The sequence below is a fragment of the Loxodonta africana genome, chromosome 19 (assembly GCF_030014295.1).
Source record: "Loxodonta africana isolate mLoxAfr1 chromosome 19, mLoxAfr1.hap2, whole genome shotgun sequence".
Classification (NCBI taxonomy): domain Eukaryota; kingdom Metazoa; phylum Chordata; class Mammalia; order Proboscidea; family Elephantidae; genus Loxodonta; species Loxodonta africana.
The window spans coordinates 16,534,837-16,558,780 of NC_087360.1; the positions used below are offsets into that span (position 1 = coordinate 16,534,837).

The 23,944-nt window shown below is 47.9% G+C and overlaps 1 protein-coding gene across 1 annotated transcript; it reads left to right on the forward strand.

Annotated features, from left to right (window-relative positions):
* Window positions 1-9,075: 9,075 nt before the first annotated feature.
* Window positions 9,076-22,380, forward strand: HSPB8 (heat shock protein family B (small) member 8). Its single transcript, XM_003419267.4, has 3 exons — window positions 9,076-9,963; window positions 16,671-16,734; window positions 21,403-22,380. The coding sequence occupies exons 1-3, from the start codon at window positions 9,597-9,599 to the stop codon at window positions 21,560-21,562; spliced, it is 591 nt and encodes a 196-aa protein (XP_003419315.1). The 5' UTR covers window positions 9,076-9,596; the 3' UTR covers window positions 21,563-22,380.
* The last annotated feature ends 1,564 nt before the right edge of the window (window positions 22,381-23,944 follow it).

Consider the following 23,944-nt stretch of genomic DNA (forward strand, 5'->3'; position numbering starts at 1 on the left):
TCATCCGTAGTAATAACCGCCCCCCAATTTTTAATGGGGTTCATAGCCACCCATAATGAGGACTATATTTCCCAGCCTTCCTTGAAGCTAAGTGTGGTCATGTGACTAACTTGTGCCAATGAGATATAGGCAGAATTGTTGTATGGTAGCTTCCAGAAACTTCTATAGAAGACAGTTGTCATGTGCCCGTTCCTACTTCATCATCCCCTCCTTGTTCTTGTTGGAATATGGACATGATAGCTAGAGCTCAAGTGGATTACTGGTTCATGAGATGGCTTTGGGAAATGGAGCCCATATAGATAGAGGAGTAAGACAGAAGTCTTAGTCCCCAAGGATTTTGTGGTACAGGGTCACCACACCAGCAATGGGCATAATATCTCTGGACTTTAACATTGGGAAGAAATAAACTTCCCTCTTGTTCAAGCCATTGTTATTCTGACTATCTGTTGCTTGCAACTAAAGCTAATCCTAAATAATATTCTTGGCAAAACTAAGACAGTCCCCAAAAGGAGATATCTTATTTCTGTCTCTCCATCTCCATCTCTATACACCCTCCTCAGCTCCTCCAGCTTTCCTCCCCCTCCAACACAAACCTTGAGAGCCCTCTCAGGCCAAACTCTCCCAAGAGTTTGCACTCTCATCTCTAAAATAGCTTTCCAAAGCAGTTGCCTGGTGTCATCGTCACCAACTCGTCAAACCAGTTCTTACTCTAACCTCAGAAGTATCTGGGAGGGGAGCTTTCAGGATGGTGGCCCTTCCAGATCTCCCTCTCCAGAAGATCCCAGAACCACCCTCTGCATCAGAGGCTCATAATGTAATTCTACATAAATATGGCAAACTAAGAAACCCAGGTATGACTTTCCCAGCTAGATGTCTTAGCACAGAAGAAGTTAAAACGATTTATCCCTCAGGATGATATCAGCACTGAGAAAGTTCTTTTGAAGCAAAACCAACCACCACCAAAAGACAAAATTAGGAATATCAATCAGAATAGGCTAGGTTATGCAGCAATGACAAGTAAGTCTGAAATTTCAGTGCCTTAAAAAAACAAAGGTTTACTTCTCATCTGTGCCTACTGTGGACCAGCCAGGGCACACTATACATCCTAATCATGCTCATGACTATGATGTTGATGATTATGGGGCAGAGAGAAAGAGAACTTTCTGGAGGGCCTCCCACAGGAATTTAAATGCTTCCAACTGAGAACGACAGAGATTAGTTCCACTCACAACTCGCTGGCCACAACAAGTAACATGGCTCCTCCCAACCATAATAGGGTCAGAAAGTATAGTGCTACCTACCATATGCCCAAAAAGTGGGGCAGGAGGGAGGAGAACCTGAAATGTTTGGTAAACAATACTAATGACAACCACAAATAACATATTTTCTTGAACACCAACTATGTACCAGGGACTGCTCGAGGTGCCTGTGATACAGCCATGAAGAACCAGACCAAAGCTCATCGGGCTTGCATTCTAACAGAAGAGGCAGATAATGAACAAATTAAGTAGCAGTTATTGACAAACACTATGACAAAAAAATAAACCAGCTGATGTGAGAGAACATGACTTCTCTACCATGGTTAGAGATGGCTTCTCTGAGTAGATGATATTTAAGAAAAGATGCAAATGGTGAGAGAAGCAGCCATGTGGCCATCTGGGGGAAGAACATTCCAGGCAGTGGGAAGAGCAGGTGGAAAGGCCCTCAGACTGGAATAAGCTTGGCTCTTGTGTTTGAGGAACAGAAAGGAGGCCACTGTGTCTAAAGCACAGAGTCTCTACGTGGTAAAACTAGTTAACACGCTGGGCTGCCAACCGAGGGCCCCTTGGAAGAAAGACCTGGAGATCTACTTCCAAAACACCAGCTATTGAAAACCCTGTGCAGCAAGGGGTGGACAGTAGCAGGGAATCAGAACAGAACGGTAGACAGGACTCTATTTTCTTCATAAAGCTTTTCAGTATCTGAAAGTATTTTGTTTATTTGATTATTTGTTTATTGATAGATAGGAAAGTAGGAACTTTGGCCCTGTTCACTGTTTCATTTCAAGTCCCTAGGCTAGGGCTTTGCACATAAGACTCAATAATATGTAATGAATGCATAAATGAATAAATGAACAAGGTGGGTCTTCCCACTCCACCACACCTGCTTCTCTTCATATGTTCTCGGACTCACTGAACGGCACCACCATCTACCCGGTTGTTTGGATCTAAAAACTAGTCGACACATTTGATGCAACCTTCTCTCCTCTCATCCAATCACCCAGTCAGAATGCTTCTGCTTCTTCAGATAACACGATTCCTCTCACCTTTGACTCTTCTCAGCCAACAACCGAGCCCAGGCTGCTATCTTACCTGGACCACTGCAACAGAGCCCTTGCTGGTTTCCCTGAAGTCCTGTCCCCACAATACACTCTCCACAAGCAGCCAGTGATTATACTAGAACTCATACCTCTTCACATCACTCTCCTCCATACACTTCAGTGGTTTCTCAACATGCTTAGGACATTGCCTAACTCCTTAACAGGGTCTACACAGTTCTATATGATCTTGCGCAAGCCCACCTTCCTCACTGTTCCCCCTCACACTCCATGCTCATGAATATCCAGTGATATAAATACTATTACGACCCCCATTTTACAGATGACAAGAAAGAGGCTCAGAGAGGCTGTTACTTGCCCAGAACAGCCTAACAGGATTAAATCCAGATCTGTTCTGACCTAAGAGCTCAAGTTCTTACCCACCACGTTTTACTGTTTTTCTTAAGCAGTGAATGTCAGTATTGCCACTTCCCAAAAACTCTAATTAGTTGAGATGTTAGTTCCCTGGATGCAAAATAGGCATTTGAGCCATGAAAAGCGGTCTCAGGAGCCTGGATAATGGTTCAGGAATAAGGAGCAGGGCCCTGGAAGCCCTTGGTTGGGGCATCCATCCTTGAAGATGGGCAGAGAGAGGGTGGGACGAACCTCTCGGCTCCACAGCTGACCCCTGACTCCTTTCTCTTGGGGCACGTGCAGCAGAGAGGAAGCCCCACTGAGCCGACAGAGCCCCAGTCCTTACTCCAGCTCTGAGCTGCCTTCACATTAATAACATGTAAGTGTTCCTGCGGTTGATGCAGTGATAGCTTGTCCCAGGCAGCCTCCCCAGGCTCCCACAAGCCAACACATTCCTGGAGTCAGTTGTTCCATTGAAATGGTCTGGAAGGGCTGGGAGAAGGTTCCAGAGAAGGAGGCCCAGTGACAAGGTGGACGAAGAGGTGGGCTGGTGACCGGAAGTTTGGCTGTGGTCCGTAGAGTCAGTCGGGTTTACAGAAACACAGGAAGATCTGGTGATCTGGCTGGGCATACGGCGGGGCCAAGGGCACAGCCTCACTGGGCAGCTAAGAGTACTAGCTTTGGAGCTGACAGTGCCTTAGATGTTTCAACTGTAAAATGGAGTTAACAACAGTACTATATTGCCTTATAGAGTTGGTATGCGGTTAAAAGAGATAAAGCAGATAGAGCATTTAGCAGAGCTTAACATATAATAGGTCTCAAATAATGGTGGATATCACTCTTTGGAAACCCTACGGGGCAGTTCTACTCTGTCCTATAGGGTTGCTATGAGTCAGAATTGAATTGACAGCAATGGTTTGGTCTGGGTTCATTACTTTTATTGTTGTTTACAGAATCGCAGGGTGGTTAAGAGCACAGACTCTAGACCCAGATGGCCTGGGTTTGAATCCCACTTCTGCCCATTGGTAGCTGTGTTGTCTTGGGCAAGTTATTTAACCTCTCTGTGTCTCTGTGAATAGGATAATATCTTAGAGAAATTTTGGAAGAGGATTAAATAAGTTGACATATGCCAAGAACTTATAATGGTACAAAATGTTAAATAAGTGTTTGGTGCTATTATTCACAGAAGTAGTCAGAGGAAAAGGAATCAATGGGACAGCAACAAGTTTGGTTCTTTCTTTTTTTTGGAGAAAATAATAGAAGGAAGTTAGTTCCATAAGCAAACATTATCTCCAGAGGCCTGCGAGGGCTCAGCCTTGTTTAGGGAAGGACCGTGTGGATGGTTTATTTTATTTACACCTTTGTTTTTTAGGGGAACGTGGACCCAGTGTGTGGCAGAGGAAAGAGCACTAGGTCTGAGGTTAAGACAGACCTGGAGTCAGAACCCACAAGCTAGTGGCCTTGGACAAGTTATTTCACGCCTCTGAGTCTCAGTTTCATCATCTGTAAAATGGGGACAATGACTGCACTGAACTTCTGGGGGGTTGTTGTGAACATTAAATGACAGGATGCTTGGAAAGCCTTTAGCTTGGTGCCCAGCCCCTTCTAAGCCCTCTGGAAATTTCAGTTAATATTCAAATGCCATTACCGTGTGTGGAGTCCTTCACTTCTGAGCTGGGCAGTTCAGGCACGGGATTGCTGAGAAGACATCTTCTGCTCAGCCAAGACTTGCCAAGCTCCTCCAATGCACCAGGCACTCTTTTGGGCACTGGGGATGCTGCTGCAGAAGAGATGCCCAAGGGTCTTGCCCTCATGGAGCTCCATGTACTGGAAATTCCATTAGTGTCATCTGTACGGGGTCTGAAAAAAGGAAGGAAGGAAGGAAAAGACATAAGCGTAACTTGCTGGAGGATGTGCTGTGCTCCTAGAAGTCCCTGGGTAGCACAAATGGCTAAGTGCCTGCCTACTAAATAAAAGGTTGGTGGTTCAAATTTGCCCACAGGCACCTTGGAAGAAAGGCCTGGCAATCTACTTCTGAAAAACCAGCCACTGAAAACCCTATGGAGCACAGTTGTACTCTGAAACACATGGAATTGCCCTGAGTCAGAATCCATTGGATGGTAACTGGTTTGGTTTGGTTTTGGCACTGGGCTCTGGGGGCATCTGAGATGGGTCTTCTTGGACCTGGAGGCTGAGCGAGTGTAGGAGACCACCAGTATCTACCACCACCCAGAGACAAGAATTCCAAGTGCCTGGAATGGTAGGTGAACATTTGGCCAAGATGGCTTCTAGAAAACTCAGCCTTTGAGAGATTCACAGAGACACTCCCTCCATCCTTACAGACCCTATGCAATGGCAGATGGAAGGGCAGATTAAGGGGTGAGGCTGAGGGTGGGAAATACTCCAGGAGAGGGGGCGAGCTTCAGTTTCTCACGGCAGTGGAAAGAAGCAGCACAGAATCTGACAGCTGACAAACCTGTGTCCTTGCCCTGGGTCTACCTGTGTGACTTCAAGCCACCGCTTCCCGCCTCTGGGCCCCAGCTTCGGGAATGTGGGTGATGTCACCGTCTCCCTGGGTTGTCTGCCTTGAAGATTAATTATGGCACTTCCCGTGTGAAAATTCAAAGGGGATGGATGCCATGACAGTCTTTGTTCTGTGACCTGGGACCTACCATTCATCCCTACGCACATTATTGCTCCCCCCTGCCCCCTGCCATCTTTTCTTCCCTGGGAGAGCAGCTGGAGGCACGCCTTCCCCTCCTGGACTTATCCCAGGCCTGGTCCCTATTTTCACTGGGCCGGTGACAGCCCATGGGATTTATTGAGCACTTTCTGCCTGAGTGAGCTGAGCTCCTCACCAGGTTGCTGGGTCAGCAGGACAAGCAGCTGCCTCCCTCCTCAGCTTCCCAAAACAGAAGGCCAGCCTGACCCAGAAACACAGTGAGAGCCCAGGAGGGAACAAGACACCAGGCAGCATGGCAGATCACAGGACAAGCCTCGGGCCATCAAGTCCCATTCTGGTGATCACCGTGGGCTCCCAAGTCCCAGCTGTGTGGCCTGGGGCAGGTGGCTTTACCTGTCTGAACCATGAGGATTCAATGAAGTCATGAATATAAAGTGCTGAGCACAGGTCCTGGTATACAGTAAGTGCTTAATAAATGTGAGCCATTACTATTACATAAGAGACAGGGTAACAAGAGGTTAAGAGCCAAACTGCCTAGGTTCGAATCCCAGCTCTGCCACTCCACCAGGTGTGTAAACATCGACAGCTCACATGACGTCTCTGTGCCTCAATATTCTCATCCGTAAAATGGGGATGATAATGGTGTCTTCCATCTAAGGTTTTGTGGGGGATTCGATGAGTTACTTACTACACATAAATTTTTTTTTTCTTTTTTTTTTTCAGAGCGGGATGGGAAGGTCCACCCTATCCACCTTTTCCTGGCGATGGGCAACGTGTTGAGGCAGCCCAGCTGCAAACCAGTATCTTTCCTACTTCCCATCCTCCTGATCTCTGCCTCACCGTGTGTGTAACAGAGACCCATGGCCCACTGTTGAGGGACTCCATTTACCTGATATCCTAAGATGGTTAAACAAATTTAAAGTGCTCAGACAGTGTCGGGCATACAGCAACTGCCCAGTAAATGCTAATGATGGCTATTTCTATTTTCTAGCTGCACATCCTTCCTCCCCTCCGCGCCTCAATGCCAGCCTCCTTGAAATGAGGAGGTGGATTAGGTCATCTAGTTCCATCCCCACCTCTACCCTGGGTGTCCCCTTTGCCCTGTCTCTGGAATTCTTGCAACACAATGAGATGTCCCAACTCAGGATGCTTGTGGACAGGAACATTTGAACCTTGTTCTAGGCAGAGGGGTCTTTTGGAGGGTGGGGCTGTGGAAGGGAGGCCTGGGGAGGGAGGATGAGGTTCTTTTAGGCAAACACACTCCACAGCTCATAAATAAACATAGCCCATCTACATATGAACACACTCACCACTCCACCCACGAAAATCCACACAGAGACTCACCAAGGGCCATGCCACCCCCACCCAGTCCCACCCACTCAGAAACCTCACCCCCACCCAGGTCCCAGGCAAGGTGAGATTTCTCCAGTGTATTTAGCAGTGATTCTTCCCACCCCTGGCTCCAGGCCTGGAAGGCCCTGCCCCGGCTGTAATTACAGAGAGAGCTGAGGCTCCCGTGCCCAGCCATGACGTCATCCTAAAGCTTCTATCCTGCTGAGCTCACCCTGATCAAGGGGAGGCCCAATCACTTGGATGTGAAGTGGGACCTCAACGCATTCCCTCAGTCTTTGGATAGGGAGGGTGGGAGTAGTCACAGACCTGGGATCCAGAACAACTCATCCCCCTCCAGCCAGGTCCTGCCACCCCACAGCTGCATGCAAGTACCACTTAATCAGGTGCATAGACATGAGCAAGTCATGTGACCTCTCTGTGCCTTGATATCCTCTTCTGTAAAATGGGGACAATAAGCCCTTTCCTTATAGGGTTGTGGGGAGGATACCCCGAGTTAATATACCTAACGCCTGTTTCCTTGCCTACAGAATGAGATAACGGTAATAGTGATGGAGTCCCTTGGTAGTGCAAATGGTTAACCTAAAGACTGGAGTTTGAGTCCGCCCAGAAGCACCTCAAAAGAAAGGCCTGGCAGTCTATTTACAACAAGTCAGCCATGGAAAACCCTACGGAGCACAGTTCTACTGTGACACACACGGGGTCACCATGAGTCAGAACTGACTCAACGGCAACTGGTGGTTGGTAACGTGATAATGTCCGCCCCGTGCTCGCTGCAGTGGCAGATGTAGGACGCGGTTATGATGCTGATCGTGGTTGTTGTCCATATTATTATCTTTAGCATATCATTTATTATCTTTAGCAAACTGCCTCATGTGGGTACTGCTTAACCATCAAAATGACTTCTCAGCCAGTGACTCAATGGATTCCTTAGTACCCTCAGCCCGCCCTCAGCACATGGAGAAGACAGGGCCAAGACCCTGAGGCTCACAGGGGGGAAGGGATGTGCCCAAGGTGCTCCACCCACTGGGGACACAACGAAGGTTGAAACCCATGCCCAAGGGGCCTTTAGGGAGTTGTGCAAACTCATCCTCCAAGCAGGGAACAGCAGGGAAGTCTAGAAAATGGATGCTCTCTGAACTTGGAGTTTCAGACCAGACACCCTGTCTAGGTATAGCACCTTCTGATAACTATCGTTGCTAACAGTCATAGTCATAATAACCCAAAACCCAGTGCCGTCGAGTCGATTCCGACTCATAGCGACCCTATAGGACAGAGGAGAACTGCCCCATAGTTTCCAAGGAGCACCTGGCAGATTCGAATTGCTGACCCTTTGGTTGGCAGCCGTAGCACTTAACCGCTACGCCACCAGGGTTGTTAACACTTTCCATGTCAGTTTCTGCATCAGTAAAATGGAGATAACAACAGTACCCTGGCTCGGTTGTTCCACTCCACGTCTGTTAGTTTGTCACACTGTGGTGGCTTGAGCGTTGCTATGATGCTAGAAGCCATGCCGCTGGGTATTTCAAATACCAGCAGAATCACCCATGGTGGGCAGCTTTCAGCAGAGCTTCCTGACTAACACAGACTACTCCCAAAAACTAGCCAATGAAACCCACGATATTGTCCAATATAGTGTTCAAAGATGAGTTGATCACCATGAGTTGGAGCTGACTTGCCAGCAACTAACAACTGTGTTGCTGATGAGGGTTACACCAGGTAATGTTTGTAAAGCACTCAGATCAGTACCAAGCATTCAGCAAAAAAAAAAAAAAAGCATTATATAATTGATAACTCAAAATTAAAAATATATATAAAAGCGCTAATCAGTCTGCTAGATGCTTAATGAGCAGGGCCTCATGTATTCCTCGTGACACATCCATGAAGAAAAAAAAATAATATTATTATACCCATTTTATAGGTGGGAAAACTGAAAGCTGTCAGGGATACCTGGGAATAATATTATTGCCCTTGGAGGACACTGAGGCCCTGAGAGTTTGAACAAGGAGCCTAGGTTATAGGTGGGGATTCCAACCCAGGGCCACCTGCCTTCAAGTCCACTGGACTCCCGTGACTCTCTTCTCCTTCTGCATATCCCCAGGGAGAGGCAGGGTGCCACATGCTCTGGGGAAGGTATTTCCAGAAGGTGACCTGAGCCCTGGGCCAGGCAGGAGGGTTATTAATAGCCAGGATTTAGGGCCCAGCTTCCAGGGAGGGCGGGCTCCGGGAGAGGGAGTGGGAGTGGGAGGGCGGAGCTGGCAACCCTCGGGAGGGGAGAGTGTCCGGAGGACGCTGGCTAAACTTGGGCGCCAAGGCCCCTCCCAGCTGTTCCCTCAGCGGATTCTCGGGGGCTGGTTCATCACCTCCGAATACTCCTGTGACAGGAGGCACTTGCAAAACCCGCCTCCAGCCCCCAGCAGCAAATAAATAGGAGGCTCCCAACCCAGGAGAAGCGAGGAGAAATTTCTAGGCGCGGCGCCGGGGTTTATTAAGCTCCCGGCTCCACTCTAGACCTCAGCAGCTCTGGCTGCAAGCCTGGGCAGCCTGGAGGACGGCTGGTGGCTTGCTGATTTCTGGTGAGGTCGTGGGCGAGGGGCCCTCTGGGATTCTGCGGGACCGGCAGGGTCATCCCTGATACTGGAGTGTCTTTGGGGGCTCAGACCCCGGCTGGGTGGGTGCTTCAGTACTTGGTAGTGGATGGTTCTGCTTTAGGCGCCCCTGACAGAAGATCAGTATTTTTTGTGGCTGAAGAATACGCGTTGAAGACCAGCCCAGCACATCACCTTGCTGAGTGACCTTGGCAGTGGCCCCCTCTCTCTGAGACTCGGTTTCCCCTCCAAGATCAGAGCCGCCATGGCTGATGGTCAGATGCCCTTCTCCTGCCACTATCCAACCCGTCTCCGCCGAGACCCCTTCCGGGACTCGCCCCTCTCCTCACGCCTGCTGGATGATGGCTTTGGCATGGACCCCTTCCCCGACGACTTGACCACCTCTTGGCCTGACTGGGCCCTGCCCCGGCTCTCCTCGGCCTGGCCAGGGACCCTGAGGTCGGGCATAGTGCCCCGGGGGCCCACCACCACGGCTAGGTTCGGGGTACCTGCGGAGGGCAGGAGCCCCCCACCCTTCCCTGGAGAGCCCTGGAAAGTGTGTGTCAACGTGCACAGCTTCAAGCCAGAGGAGCTGATGGTGAAGACCAAGGATGGATACGTGGAGGTGTCTGGTGAGTCGGACAGGGGGGAAGGGGGCAAGAACTGGGGGGAGGGGGAGGGAGAACAATACGCCTCACCCTGGAATAGCCAAGAGAGCCATTTCCTTAGAGGGGAAGCTGTGACACCATGCCACAGGTGACTTCAGGGCTCAGGAATGCAGCCTGAAAAGTTATCTTATGGAAAAGCTCTCCTTCCCCAGTTTCCAGAAGAAATTCTAACCTGACCCCGCTATGGGGGTCTTCGGGTGTGTGTGTGTCGATCAGAAGCCAGGCAGGAAAATAGAAACCACGTCAGATATTACGACAGAGAGAATGAAACATAAAGAACAGGTTGAACAGCTATAGGAGGACTAAAAAGACAAGGGGAAAGGGGGTTTACTGCACCCCAGCAGCATAGAGCAGGGTCTGGAAGGGTCAGTTTGAAGCTGAGAGATGACAGTGTTAATAACCATCACAGGTTGTAGTGAAGTGCCTCCCCTTGTCACAGATAAGGAAACTGAGGCTTACTAGTAATTATGATGGTAATAATTGGGAACCTTGGCTGAGTGCTCACTATCTGGGAGGCACCATGCTGAGCCTTTACCTGTAGCATCTCGGTTAATGCAACAGTCCTAAGAGGTGAGTCTGCTTGTCTCCTCTTCTTACAGATGAGGAAACTGGCACAGAGAGGTTAAAGTTACTTGCTCAAAGCCACCCAGGATTGAAACCTAGGCCGTCCGGGAATTAAGGGCCCAGAAGAGTACTAAGGATTTATGAAACATCCACTAGGTGCCAAGGGCTGGGCTACAATTCTTATATTCCTTATCCCAAGACGTCATCACCCCAGCCCCAAGAGGCAGGGTGCCTAGTCCCATTGTGCAGCTGAGGAAGCCGAGGCCCTGGCGGACTGTCCAAGGTCACGCCATGAGTCAGCAGCAGGATCGAGTCGAGTCTGGGCCTGTCCAGCCCAGGAGAGGGAAAGCTCTGGGGAGAGGAAAGAGGGAATACAGAGACTCCACTTGGGCTCGTGAAAGCAGCCCAAAAAGCTTTCTGTTGCTTCCCTTCCAATTAACTCTCCATTAAAAAGAGTGTGTCCCTGGCAGAAGCCTGCCAGCCAGGCAATCAATAAAAGCCACTGCAAGCACAGGCCAGGCAGGGACAAGCCCCAGCAACGCTCGGGGGAGTTTCAAAGCTGCACAGTCAGAATCATAAACATCAGAGGCCCCGGCAGGCGTGGTGGGCCCAGAGATGCACCCTGAGGGCCGCAGGCTGAAGGGGGGTCAGCCAGGGCTCTCCAAGCTGGGTAGGAGCCAAGGACAAGTTCTGAAACTGGCATCACCACAAGCCAGCACGATGTACAGATGACTTACCTTCTCTAAGCCTCAGTTTCCTTATCTGGAAAATGTGATTCAAAATAGCTATGCCTCACTAGGATTGCTGTGAGGGAAAGTGCATCAAGGGTACACAGCGTGCCTCGCACCCAAGGAGCCTGTATTGTTATTGCCACTGTTGTTGTTATCAAAGTGCCAGATGCGTAGTGCAGCCCTGTCGTTGTTGTGTGCCATCGAGTCTATTCCAACTCATAGTGACCCTACAGCACAGAGTAGAACTGCCCCATAGAGTTTCCAAGGAGCACCTGGTGGATTCCAAATGTCAACCTTTTGGTTAGCAGCTGTAGCTCTTAACCACTTTGCCACCAGGGCTCCAGTACAGCCCCAGTACATAATGAATGGTAGATGCTGGGTTGAGACCTGGGTTGAAATCCTGGCACCTCTGTTCATGAGCTGAATGGCTATGGACAAGAAAGTCTTTTTATCTGCTCTGAGCCTCGGTGTTCTCATCTGCAGAATGGCAGACCATAATACTATCCATCCTGTAAGGCTGCAAGGATGACTAAAGACATAATTTATAATACATGCAGAGTGTCTGTAAAATGGAGCTAATAACAGTGCCCTGCCTACACTCTTCCTACCTCCCTGTAATTAGGACCCCAGAGGCTTTCCAGCCCAGGGCCAAGGGTCTCCCATGTCGCATGGCCCCTCCAGGAGACCCTCTGTCCTGCCTGGAGGGCTTTTCCTCCATCCTTCTTTGTAGGTGCTTCTTAACACATGGGGTCTAGTGGCCCCAGGCCAAGATCTCAGCTTTGGGTGAGTCATGGAGCCCCAATTTCTACATCTATAAAATAGGGAGATTAGGGGCTTAAATAAGGCAAACACTGGCAAAACTTTTTTATGTTGTAAAATGCCTCACAGATGTACAATCAGCAACCCCAGCTTGACAGAATCTAAATTCTCCGAGAGTACACCCAGGGACTTTCATAAAAGGAGTTTTAAAAAGTCACATCCAAGGACTTTGAGGGGAAATCTACACTGCATGATGGCAACTCTGTTCTTCAGCAGCACTTTGTGCTGGGCACTGTGCTAAATGCCTACATATATTGGCTCGCTCGTTCTTCACAAGGGCCTCTGAGGATGTAGGGGTACGGTTGTCACCCTCATTTCACAGATGCGGAAACTGAGGCCTAGAGGAAGTATCTCACCTGAGATTACCCAATTCTCCAGGGCAGTGTCTGAGATTCAAAGGTAGGCCTGCCTAGACCATTCTGAGTCAGCATGGCTGGACCTGTTCCTAACTGTGTGGGCCTGGGCAAACCCTACCACCTCTTGGGCCTTGGCTTTACCACTGATCTTACAGGGAAGTGGACAAATTGATATTTGTCAAACGATAGAATCCAAGGTGTTAGGAGGCATCTGAGAAATGGGAGGGAGAGGAAGTTTTGTTCCCTCCCTAGGCCTCAGCCTCCACAGTTGCAGCTGGAGTTTTAGAAGGTACCAGATGAAAGAAATCTGTGAACAGGTCTCCTCACTGCAGGACTTATCAGAGCCTTTAATTGGCTAATGTAGTTGATGAATCCCGGACAGGTGGGTCTATTTTATCTAAGCATATATGAGTGTCTAGTTCCAGGGAAGCGTTTGGAAAATGCCAGGCTAGACAACCTCCACCATGCCTCATCCCCCCTCCCACCCCACCCTGCAGCCACTAGCCAAGAAACGTTCCCTTCATGGGCCACTAGGCCAGTCCTGGCCAGGGAAGGGACTGGAAAGCCCCGAGGCTTATTCCTGTTCCTTCTCCTTAATCCCTGGGCCTCTGCCTCCCCTGGAAACAGCACCTTCTTTCTTTAGCTGGGCCAGTAGCTTTCTCGAAGGGCTGGTGCCTGCTCCTTAGCACGTATGTTTCTCTGAGGCATGCTGAGAAAATGTCGGCTGCAAAGGGCCTCTGGCTTCCCCTGGCCTCCAGATGATTTCTTTTTACAAAGAAATGATAATAATTACTTGTTTCTGTTTATAAAGATATTTTCATGGCAGAAAAGGCAGATAGGAAAACAAAATTAAAAATTACTCATAATCTTTAAACTGCCCCCCAAACAATCTGAGTACACAAATGATACGCAAATAAAGCTTCAAGAGGACCCACCTAGTAACACCCCCTTTCCACAAGATGAATCCCTCCCCAGGACCCTTCTTACGGAACCTCAGAGCTGCCCCTCGTCAGAGATCCTCCCTTCCCTAACCCCAAACATCCCATTTTCAGAACAAGGACAGAGATGTTTAGCCTCTGAGGGCTAGTCCTTTTTATCCAGTATCAAAATAAACCACATGTGCTCGCCTTCAAACAGTATTTTTACAACTTACAGAGTCATTCTGTGACTCCCTCTCATATGACTTAGTGGGTTCCTCATAACAACCCACTAAGGTAGGTACTGTCACCCCCATTCTAGAGAAGAATAAACTGAGGCTCAGAGGAGGGTAGATGTCCTAGGAAAAGCGGAGCCCATCTGCCTGCTTTTGAATCTTTGCTCCGTCCCTTCAAAGCTGTGTGACCTTGGCAAGTCACTTAACCTCTCTGAACTTCTGTTTCCCGGTCCCCGAAATGGTTAATGACAAAAGTACCTACTTTCTAAGGTGTTGTGAGAATTAAAGGAGTGGATAAAGATAAGGTGCTAGAACAGTGGCTAACACCAACAGCAAGAGTTTGCTATTATTATTCTTATCATCGTCATCACTGTTTATTACTTCCAGGGCACCGAGTATTTATGAGGATTCCAGGATGCAGAAGGGCTGAGTCAGAGGCACTGGCCTCTCCCCAGGGGAAGCAGGCCTCTGGAGGCCCAGGCTTTGGGGAGGAGACAGGGGAAGGAACAAATGGAGCTCCTCTGGCCACAGGCCTGTGCTAGAGCTGGGCAGCTGGTGGTCATGGACTTGGCAGCACAGAACAAACTCTCATTCACAGGATAGCATGTTCTGGTTAGGCAGATTTTCCAGGCTAAAAACTGAGTTTCTATAAATGTACCCCTTTTCTGCCCTGCTACCAAAAACCAAAAAAACCCCACTGCCGTCGAGTTGATTCCAACTCATAGCAACCCTACAGGACAGAATAGAACTACCCCATGAGTTTCCAGGGAGCGCCTGGTAGGTTCGAACTGTTGACCTTTTGGTTAGCAGACATAGCTGTTAACCACTGTGCCACCAGGGTTAAGGAGAATAAGGTACGGCCTTTCCTGGGGTCACTTCGGCAATACAGAGCAAACCTTAGAAATCCTAGACCTTGGAATTTATCCTAAAGAAATCATTGGTCTATTGAGAAGATCTGGCTACAAGAATGTTAAGTGCAGTGAGGTTTGTTCCAGTGGTGGAAACCATCTCAATGCTCAAAAGTAGGGAACTTTCTAGAAGAACTATTATGTATTTGATCAATGTGCTGGGCAGCCATTAAGTATCACGTCAACAGTATTTAGTGTAATGTGGGGAAATAATTATAATGTGTTAGCAATTTGAAAACAAAATCTACATTATGATCCCATTTGATAAAACACGGAATATATGTCTATATATACCAAAAAACCAAACCTCTTGATGTCGAGTTGATTCCGACTCATAGGGACCCTACGGGACACAGTAGAACTGCCCTATAGGGTTTCCAAGGACTGGCTGGTGGGTTAGAGCTACTGATCTTTTGGTTACCAGCTGAGGTCTTAACTACTGTGCCAGCAGGGCTCCATCTGTATATATACATAACTAAGTAACATAGAAAAGTCTGGAAGGACCTATACAAAAACATGATTAGTGGTTTCTTTAGGGTGATAGAATTATGGGTGGTTTTGATTTTTTTTTTCCTTTGGTGTCTACATTTTCTAACAAAACATGCATTACTTTATAATCAGAAAAAAGTTATTAACAAAGGAATAATAATAAAAAAAAGTTACTGGTAATGTAATCACCTATAAATTGACAGTTTAAAAAAAAAAAAACTAGACCACAAAAAGACACTACTGCCCAGAAAGTTATTTACAGTCTACATTCTGAAGCCCTCAGAGGGGCCTTCCTTGTGTAAATGACAGGTTTGGGCTCTGAAATAAGACCTGACAGATGAGGAGGAAAAAGTGATAGATAGCTCAGGTGTGCCCTGATTCAGTTTGTTTAAAGAGAAATAAGAGATACTCTGTCCATAAAAGAAAAAAAAAGTGGGGAGGAGATAAGAGGATCAGAATTTGTCATATAAATTTGCAGGATAAAAGCCAGTTTGGGCCCACCCCTTCTTGGAATTCCAACTCTCTCTTCCTAAGGGTAAAAAGCCCTTCTGTTACCGGGTAGGAGCTGGGGCAGGTAGAATTTCACGTCCATAGTGTTTAATGTGACCTTTCCTAAGGAGGGAGCTCCTGGGTAGTACAAATGGCTAATGCCCCTGGCTGCTGCTAACCGAAAATTTGCAGATTCGAGTCCATCTAGAAGCACCTCAGAAAAAAGGCCTAGTGATCTACTACCAAAAATCAGCCACTGGAAACCCTATGGAGCACAGTTCTACTCTGACATGCATGGGGTCACCATGTGTTGGAATCAATTCGACAGCCACAGTACTGGTAAAATAAGCTGGGTTTGCCTCCAGCCCTCAGGATCCAAACCCAAAACCAAACCCACTGCCGTCAAGTCGACTCCAGCTCACAGCAACCCTATAGAACAGAGTAGAACTGCCCCATAGAGTTTCCAAGGAGCACCTGGTGGATTCAAACTGCTGACCTCTTGGTTAGCAGCCGTAGCACTTAACCATTATGCCACCAGGATTTCCGCCCTCAGGATATACAACCCCAAATCTGCCCTACTATCCCTTCTGGTCTGGGATGTTAGCCTTAGGGTTCTGCTGCAGGTTGGGGGACCAAGGAGGCAGATTCGAAACTTGGAAGATACGGTGCAAGATGTGGTCCAGTTTCTGTGATTTCCTATGTATGATTCATGGCCTTGATGGTGTACTGGTTACTTATCAGCTGCTAATTGAAACATTGGCAGTCTGAAACCATCCAGCTGCTCCACAGGAAAAAAGACCTGCCAATCTGCTCTTGAAAAGATTACAGCCTAGAAAACCTTATGGAGCAGTCATATAGGGTCACGATAAATCAAAAATCGACTCGACAACACACAACAACGATATGGATAATTGCCTCCAAACCATGCTCAAGGTCTACTTTCCTATCCTTTATCTTAATCCATCTTCACCACCAGCTTGGGAGGTGGGCTTAAGTGGGTCCATTTAACAGATGAGGGATCTAAGGCTTGGGCAACTGGCCTCTCTAGTCCAAGCTACACAGCAAGGCCAGGGCAGAGTCAGGAGTTGGATCTGAGCCTGAGTCCCGAATGATGTTCAAGGGACATGGATACTGACATGTGACTTATTTCTCTCCCTTCCAGGCAAACACGAAGAGAAACAGCAAGAAGGCGGCATCGTCTCCAAGAACTTCACAAAGAAAATCCAGTAAGTAACCTCCAAATGGAGTCTCTGGGTGGTGCGACTGGTTAAGTGCTCGACTACTAACTGAAAGCTTGGAGTTTGGAACCCATCCAGAGGAGGCACCTTGGAAGAAAGGCCTGGTGACCTGCTTTCCAAAGATCACAGCCTGGGAAACCCTATGGACCAGTTCTACTCTGTACACATGGGGTCACCATGAGTTGAGATCAACTTGACAGCAATTGGTTTTCTTTTTTTTAATAATATTTTACTGTGTTTCCAGTGAAGGTTTACATAGCAGTTCAGGCTTCCATTCAACAATTTCAACACAAGTTGTCCAGGGACAGTGGGTATATTCTTCACAATACGTGAACATTCTCAATACTTCCATTCTGGCTGTACCGTTCAACTGGTTTGGTTTTGGTTTTTAACTTTCAAGTGTGGATCTCGGGGCGGGGGTGCAGGAGGTGGAGTGCCTGAGACCCAAGATCTGTGGCCTTTCCCTCTTGGGCATCCCTCCCTTGAGACACGCCCAGAGGCAAAGAATTGACCCTCACAACTAAAGGGGAGAAAGTGTTAAGCAAAAATGCAAGAGGATCCCAGAAGGAGATGGCGGAGTACATAGATGGAGTCATCTCATCTGCTCATTGCCCTGTGAAGTGGGTGTTCACGACCTCATAATACAGGTGAGGAACCTGAGAGTAAGAGGTGAGATGGCTTCTCCATAATCACGTATAGAACCAGGACATTCACCTACCAACATGGTATAAGGCCAAGGGAGGCTCCCCATTCCCACCAAGGAAGAACTCTGATGCCCAAAATGCCCCGATAGAATCACTTTGGAAGACTGCCTGCTCTAACTCTCCTGTAGCCTGGGACACCGAACACCTTTCCTGTAGCATCCGCAAAGATTAAGCTGCAAGGTGTCCTGATCTCAACGCTAGGGGTCTTGAGGCTGAGAGACTGGGACAAAGAAAGGGCAGGCTGTGTTGAGGGGGGTGAGTAAAAAGAGCTAATCGGGTTTAACAGGAAGGGTTAGGCTTGCGAGAATCATGGGCACAGCAGGATGGCCGGGAGAGCCACATGGAACCCCTACCTGGTAATACCTACAGGGAGAACATGGCTGCATTTGTGGGACAGCTGCTAGACACTTCACCAAAAAAAAAAAAGGAAAAACAGGTGCCAATAAGTCGACTGACTCTGGTGACTCCCTGTATGTCAGAGGAGAACTACGCTTCATAGAGTTTTCAGTGGCTGACTTTTCTAAGTAGATTGCCATGACCTTCTTCTGAGTGCCTCTGGGTGGACTCAAACCACCAATCTTTCAGTTAGCAGCCGAGCGCATTAACCGGTTCCACCATCCAGGAGCTTTGTAGACATGACTTATTGCTACCAAGCACCACTCGACTGCAGGCATATCTGTTCCAAAGTGTTTCCCAGTCATCACTGCATTTACCTTAGCAGCAAAGCTGTGCAGCGGCAAGAAGAGACACTGCCCTCCTTGGGTCGTGGAGATTATGTTCCCCAGAGGAGAAAGGACCTATCCGAGGTCCTTACAATTAGAATTTAGGGCAGCTCCAAACAGTTCTCCCAACCTCTGAGCTCAGTGCTCAGTCTTTGTGCAAGCAATGCCATTTCCTCACCCATGAAATGGATGCTGACTGAGGCCAGCTTTCCAGAGTTGAAAACGAACAAAACTAGTTGCCGTCAAGTTGATTCCAACTCATAGTGACCCTACGTGCGCAGAGGGGAACAGCTTCGTGAGATTTTCGAGGCTGTCACCTTTCAAAAGCAGATTGCCAGGCCTTTCTTCTGAGGCACCTCTAGGTGGGTTTGAACTGCCAACCTTTCAGTTAGTAGTCAAGTGCTTAACCAATTGCACCACCTGGGGACTCTGCAGAGTTACTAATTGAAAATTAAATGAGTTAACAGCACAGTGACCAGCACCCAGTAGCCCCTCATAAGTGGCAGTGTGTGGTAGCTGTCACGGTTATTATAATTATTGAATCTTAACTCCACCACCAACCCTGGCAAACATGCCCCAGGCCTGTGTAGCCTGTGATTCTGCAGCCCTGACTCTCCCCCTACGTGCCCATTCCTGACCCTCCCAGGGCCTCTAAGGTTCTTGGAAGCCCGTAGATACTTCCTGATAAGGGAAATGTCAAACCAATTTCCTCCTTGATCACTGGCTTGCCTGTCATTCCATGTTGGCACCTCTCCCTAGCATGGCCAGTCCATCTAATGGTGAAAAGGGAGCAGGAGGGAGCCAATGATTCCAAAAGACTCACACAAGGTATCAGGATGGAGTTACGGGCAGGGCAGAACTGTGAAAGGGACCAAGCTGGACAGAAGTGGGTGATAACCATCTTAAAGAGACAGCCATTTGGGGGGGCCTCTGAGGCCTCTGGGGAAACAAGGGGCTGGGAGTTACCTGACCAGACAGAAATGCCTAACTTTGCAGAAAGGCTATTCAGCCAGTGCCCAGCAGCTGAGCTGGGCTAGTTGTTAAAACAGGGAGCTAGCCATTGACTAGTGTGACCTGGGTGGCACAAACAGTTAAGTGCTGGACTACTAACTGAAAGGTTGGTGGTTCAAAGCCACCAAAAGTGCCTCGGAAGTACGGCCTGGTGATCTGCACCTGAAAGGTCACAGCCTTGAAAACCCAATGGGGCAGTTCTGTTCTGCACACATGGGGTCACCATGAGTCAGAACTGACTTGATGACCCACAACAAGCCACTGATTGCCCTGACACCCCCAAGTGCCCACTCTAGCCAATTCGCCATCCTGGTCCTGTCCCCAGGACCCTCCAATCCTTGTCATACTCCAACAACTAAAGGTTAACACCTGGTCCAGCTGGGGGTCCCTAGGGCCCTCTTCTAGCACTACAACATGCATCTGTCACTTCCGATTCAGTGCTCGGCTGGGCCAGATGTTAAGTATTTCTATCTTACCGCCTAGTGTAGGGAGTCCTGGTTGCACAATAACGTAAGCGGGTAACTTTGTGCAACTTTGTGCAACTGCTCTGAGCTTCTGGTCCTCATTCCCTCATGGATGGGGTTGTGGTGGGGAGTGCGAAGATGTGTGTAAAACTTTGAACACGTGGGACAGAGTCAGTGCTCAGCCACGGAGCTCACACAAGAGCCGCTGGGACAAGGAAAGGCTCTGCCCAAACTCAGACACCAGGGAGTCAGACTGCAGCCTGGGATGGCCCTGGGCAAGTCTCAGGAGGTCTCGTTGCCTCTCTCAGAAAAAACCATGTCATCAGAGGACAGGGAAGCCCCTTAAAACCAAGCTGGGATCCTTGGAGATTTCCACCCAGCCAGGAAACCAGGGAGGCATGAGCTATATGTCCTATCCATGGCTAGGACAGTCACCCCAACACATCCATCCCCATGTGAAAGGCCCCATTTTGACTAGGGAGAAAGACAGTCTTGGAATTCGTCCATCAGGTTGGGGGCAGGGCAACAATGACTGCAGATAGGCTATTTTCCACGTCCAACTTGGACAAGAGAACAGGAAGCGGGGGGTGCAGGAAGCCATCGGTGGAGAACACATAGAGCCAAAGTAAACTTTCTCCCCCTTGCTCCACATCTTCCCAGACATCTGTTCTGCCATTTATTGACACTTACGGTGTACCAGTAGCCATGCTGAGCTTAATCAGTTTAACGTAATTTAACCCTTACAAAAATCCCATAGCATAGAGTAAGTATGACAAAACCCATTTTATGGACTCAGGAAACTGAGGCTCAGAGGGGTGACAAAACTCAGCCAGTCACACAGCAGGTAGCAAGCTGATCTGGGATGTGAGCACGGGTCTCCCTACCTTCAAAGTCCATGATCCTCCTGTTTGTTTGGGGGAGACCTACCTACACAGTCATTCACATACCATCTTAGTATTTTTGCCTTATGCGCTTACGGTCCTGTATTATTATTTGCTTACTTTTTTTTCTTTTAGATCACCTCACTTTGATTAAATTCTCAGTACTAAAGTCTTCACTGAAGGAGGCAACCATGAAAATACATCAAATGAAAGTAAAACGTGGTTAAATTCTAACAAAATCATGTTGCCTTCCCAGGGGCTTAAGCCTTAGGTCAGCTCTTATTTTTTGTGAAAAAAGGAAATTAGCAAGTAATGGAGACTAGAAAACAAACCAGTTGCCATCTAGTCAACACTGTCTCATGACATCCCCATGTGTGTCAGAGTAGAACTGGCTGATTGGGGGGGGGCGGAATAGATTGCCAGGCCTTTCTTCCTGGGTGCCTCTGGATGGACTCAAACCTTCAACCTTCCAGTCAGTCGCAAGAGCATTAACCATTTGCACTGCGCACCCAAGGAATCCCAAAGGGATGTAGTGGTGACCGTTTCTGCCTGCAGCCCATCAATTGTAGGTGCTAAGATGAGGAGGCCTTGACCTAGGACCTAGACACCTGAACCACAAATCCCTTTTAAGTTAAGAACTGCTGTTCAAGCAACATCTTCCCATTTGCAAAGCATTTTCAGACTCTATCTTACATCTCATTTTACAGATGAGGAAACAAGCTCAGAGCAATGGAGTGGCCTTCCCAAGATCACACACCAGAAGGGGCAGAGCTAGGATTCAAACTCAACATTGTATCCAAAGCCCAAGCTCTTATCAAAAATATTTTCCTTCAAGTGAATACTAAAAATAAATAAAATCTTGTGCTTTTCCTAGGCTTCCTGCAGAAGTGGATCCCGTGACAGTATTTGCCTCACTGTCCCCAGAGGGCCTGCTGATCATCGAAGCTCCCCAAGTCCCCCCTTATTCACCATTTGGAGAGAGCAGTTTCAACAATGAGCTTCCCCAAGACAGCCAGGAAGTCACCTGTACCTGAGACGCCAGCCTTGGCCCATCCTTGTTCCCTCCCCAACCCCAGGGCTTCCCTGATTCCAGGGTGCATCACCTTAGCTGAATTGATAGACTTAGTGTGATTAACATGTTGGGGAGAGGTGGACGGGATCTGACCACAGATTCCCTGGATAGTGTAGTAACAGGTTTCTCCATAAGATGGCGCAATTGACAAGTCATGCTCAGTTGCGTTAGGCCAAAATGCTAGTTTTTCTGTCTTTACCTTTTCTATTGCCATGAAAATGTTGCACATTCTATAGCTGCAAACAAACATAAAGGGGACTTACCATTTCACATTGTATCTTACCTTATGGCTTAATGCAAGGGTTGCTTTTCTCTGGGGACCGCCCCATCACCTGGATTCCTGTTCTGGACTCCCAGTTTCTATGCCTGCCCTGTGGTTTGGTTGATGGGGCCCATTGGCTCATCCCACTGTGTTCCTGAAGCTCAGGCCTCCAAAGGGTTATTAGACAGGTCTTACATCTCTGCCCAGGCGTTCACAGCACGCTCCCAAACTTGCACTCCCCAAGGACTCTGGAAGCCCCTCCGTTTATTCTCTGGCTCAAGTCCCCACTTTCTTGTGTCCCCTGTGTCTAAGTTGGGATTTTTACAGAGGGGGCTATCTCTAGACAGCCCCACCAGGAACCAAGCAAAGGCCAGACAGCCTGACAGGCAGGCTAGTGGTACTGTGTATATGGGTGGGATGTGTGTGTTACTGATATTTGAGTTGTGCCATTGTTTAGGGGAAAATAACAGTTAATAATAATTATAATAATAATAATAATAAAGGAGTTGATGTTCTTAGTTTTGTGTGCTTCTTTTGAGGAGGAACTAAATCCTGTACTTCTTAGATATTGCTGTATCAGTTCGGAATGCTTGTGGCTGCAAGTAGTGATGCCCAATAAATAATGGCCCAAATGACATGGGCATCTATTATCTAACTTCACAAGAAGTCTAGAGATGAATGGCTCCAGAGTTGTTTTTTAGCTGTTATGCCACCAAGAACCCAGAATATTTCTGTATTTTTCTTCTTCTATCTCTGCCAAGTCTACCTTCATGGTTACAAGATGGCTATGGCAGTTCTAAGCATCTTGTCCTCATATGACAATTTATAGGAAGAGAAGGCAGGGGCAAAAAAAGCCTTCTCATACGGTTTCCTTTTTTATCAGTGAGCAAAATCTTTTCCAGAAGACTTATTTCATTGGCCAAAACTGGGTCACACGTCTATCCTTAGACCAATCCTTGGCAAAAAGGAAAGAGGTGGCCATGACTGGCTTAGATCAATACTGATTTATTCCCTGGGACCATAAACATCTTTTGGCCTTGCAGTGTTAGCTCCATTCCCAGTCTTCCTGTTGCCGCCTAGCCCCCTCCCTTCTGTTCCTTCCAGCTCTCCATAACTCTAGGTTTCCTCATTGTGGTCACAACATGGCTACAGTCACTATGGCCCCACATCCACCCACATTCCAGTCCCAAAATGAAAAAGCAAGTCTTTTCCAGTAATTTCTGTATATTCCTGAGAGTCATTCCTACTGGGCCAGCGTGGGTCACATGATCATCCCAGAAGCAAGTCCAAGAAATCAATGCTTTGATTGGCCAGAGCTGAGTCACATGCTCTATCCCTGGAACCAATCTCATTTAAGCCCCATGACACCCTAGGAAGTAGATATGAATTTTTCAGTGAAGAAAGTGAAGCTAACAGAGAAGGGCAAGTCACATGGTGACAGAGCAGAACTCGAACCTAGGTGCTTGCTTTCAGGAAGAATTGATGAGGAGCTGCTGGGCTACTTCTCAAGGGTACCTCCAAACCTTCACATGACAGAATAATTCAGTGAGTATTTCCTGTCTTAGTCATCTAGTGCTGCTATAACAGAAATACCACAAGTGGATGGCTTTAACAAAGAGAAATTTATTCTCTCACAGTCCAGTAGGCTCAAAGTCCAAATTCAGGGTGCTAGCTCTAGGGGAAGCCCTTCTGTCTCTGCCAGTTCTGGGGAAAAGTCCTTGTCATCAATTTTTCCCTTGTCTAGGAGCTTCTCAGCATAGGAGTGGCAGGTCTAAAGGACACACTCTGCTCTGCTCCTGATGCTACTTTCTTGGTGGTATGAGGTCCCCATGTCTCTCTGCTCCCTTCTCTCTTTTATATCTCAAAAGAGACTGGCTTAAAACACAGCCTAATCTTGTAGATTGAGTTCTGCCTCATTAACATAACTGTCTCTAATCCCACCTCATTGACATCGTAGAGACAGGATTTATAACACACAGGAAAATCATATCAGATGACTAAATAGTGGACAGTCACACAATACTGGTAATCATGGCCTAGCCACATTGACACACATTTTGGGGGGACACAATTCAATCCATG

What these genes read in the sequence shown, in the direction of transcription:
- HSPB8 (XM_003419267.4), top strand. Translation starts at nt 9,597, where the DNA reads ATGGCTGATGGTCAGATGCCCTTCTCCTGCCACTATCCAACCCGTCTC. An exon ending in TGGATACGTGGAGGTGTCTG is followed by an intron (nt 9,964 to 16,670) that starts GTGAGTCGGACA and finishes TCTCCCTTCCAG; the next exon opens with GCAAACACGAAGAGAAACAG. An exon ending in AACTTCACAAAGAAAATCCA is followed by an intron (nt 16,735 to 21,402) that starts GTAAGTAACCTC and finishes TGCTTTTCCTAG; the next exon opens with GCTTCCTGCAGAAGTGGATC.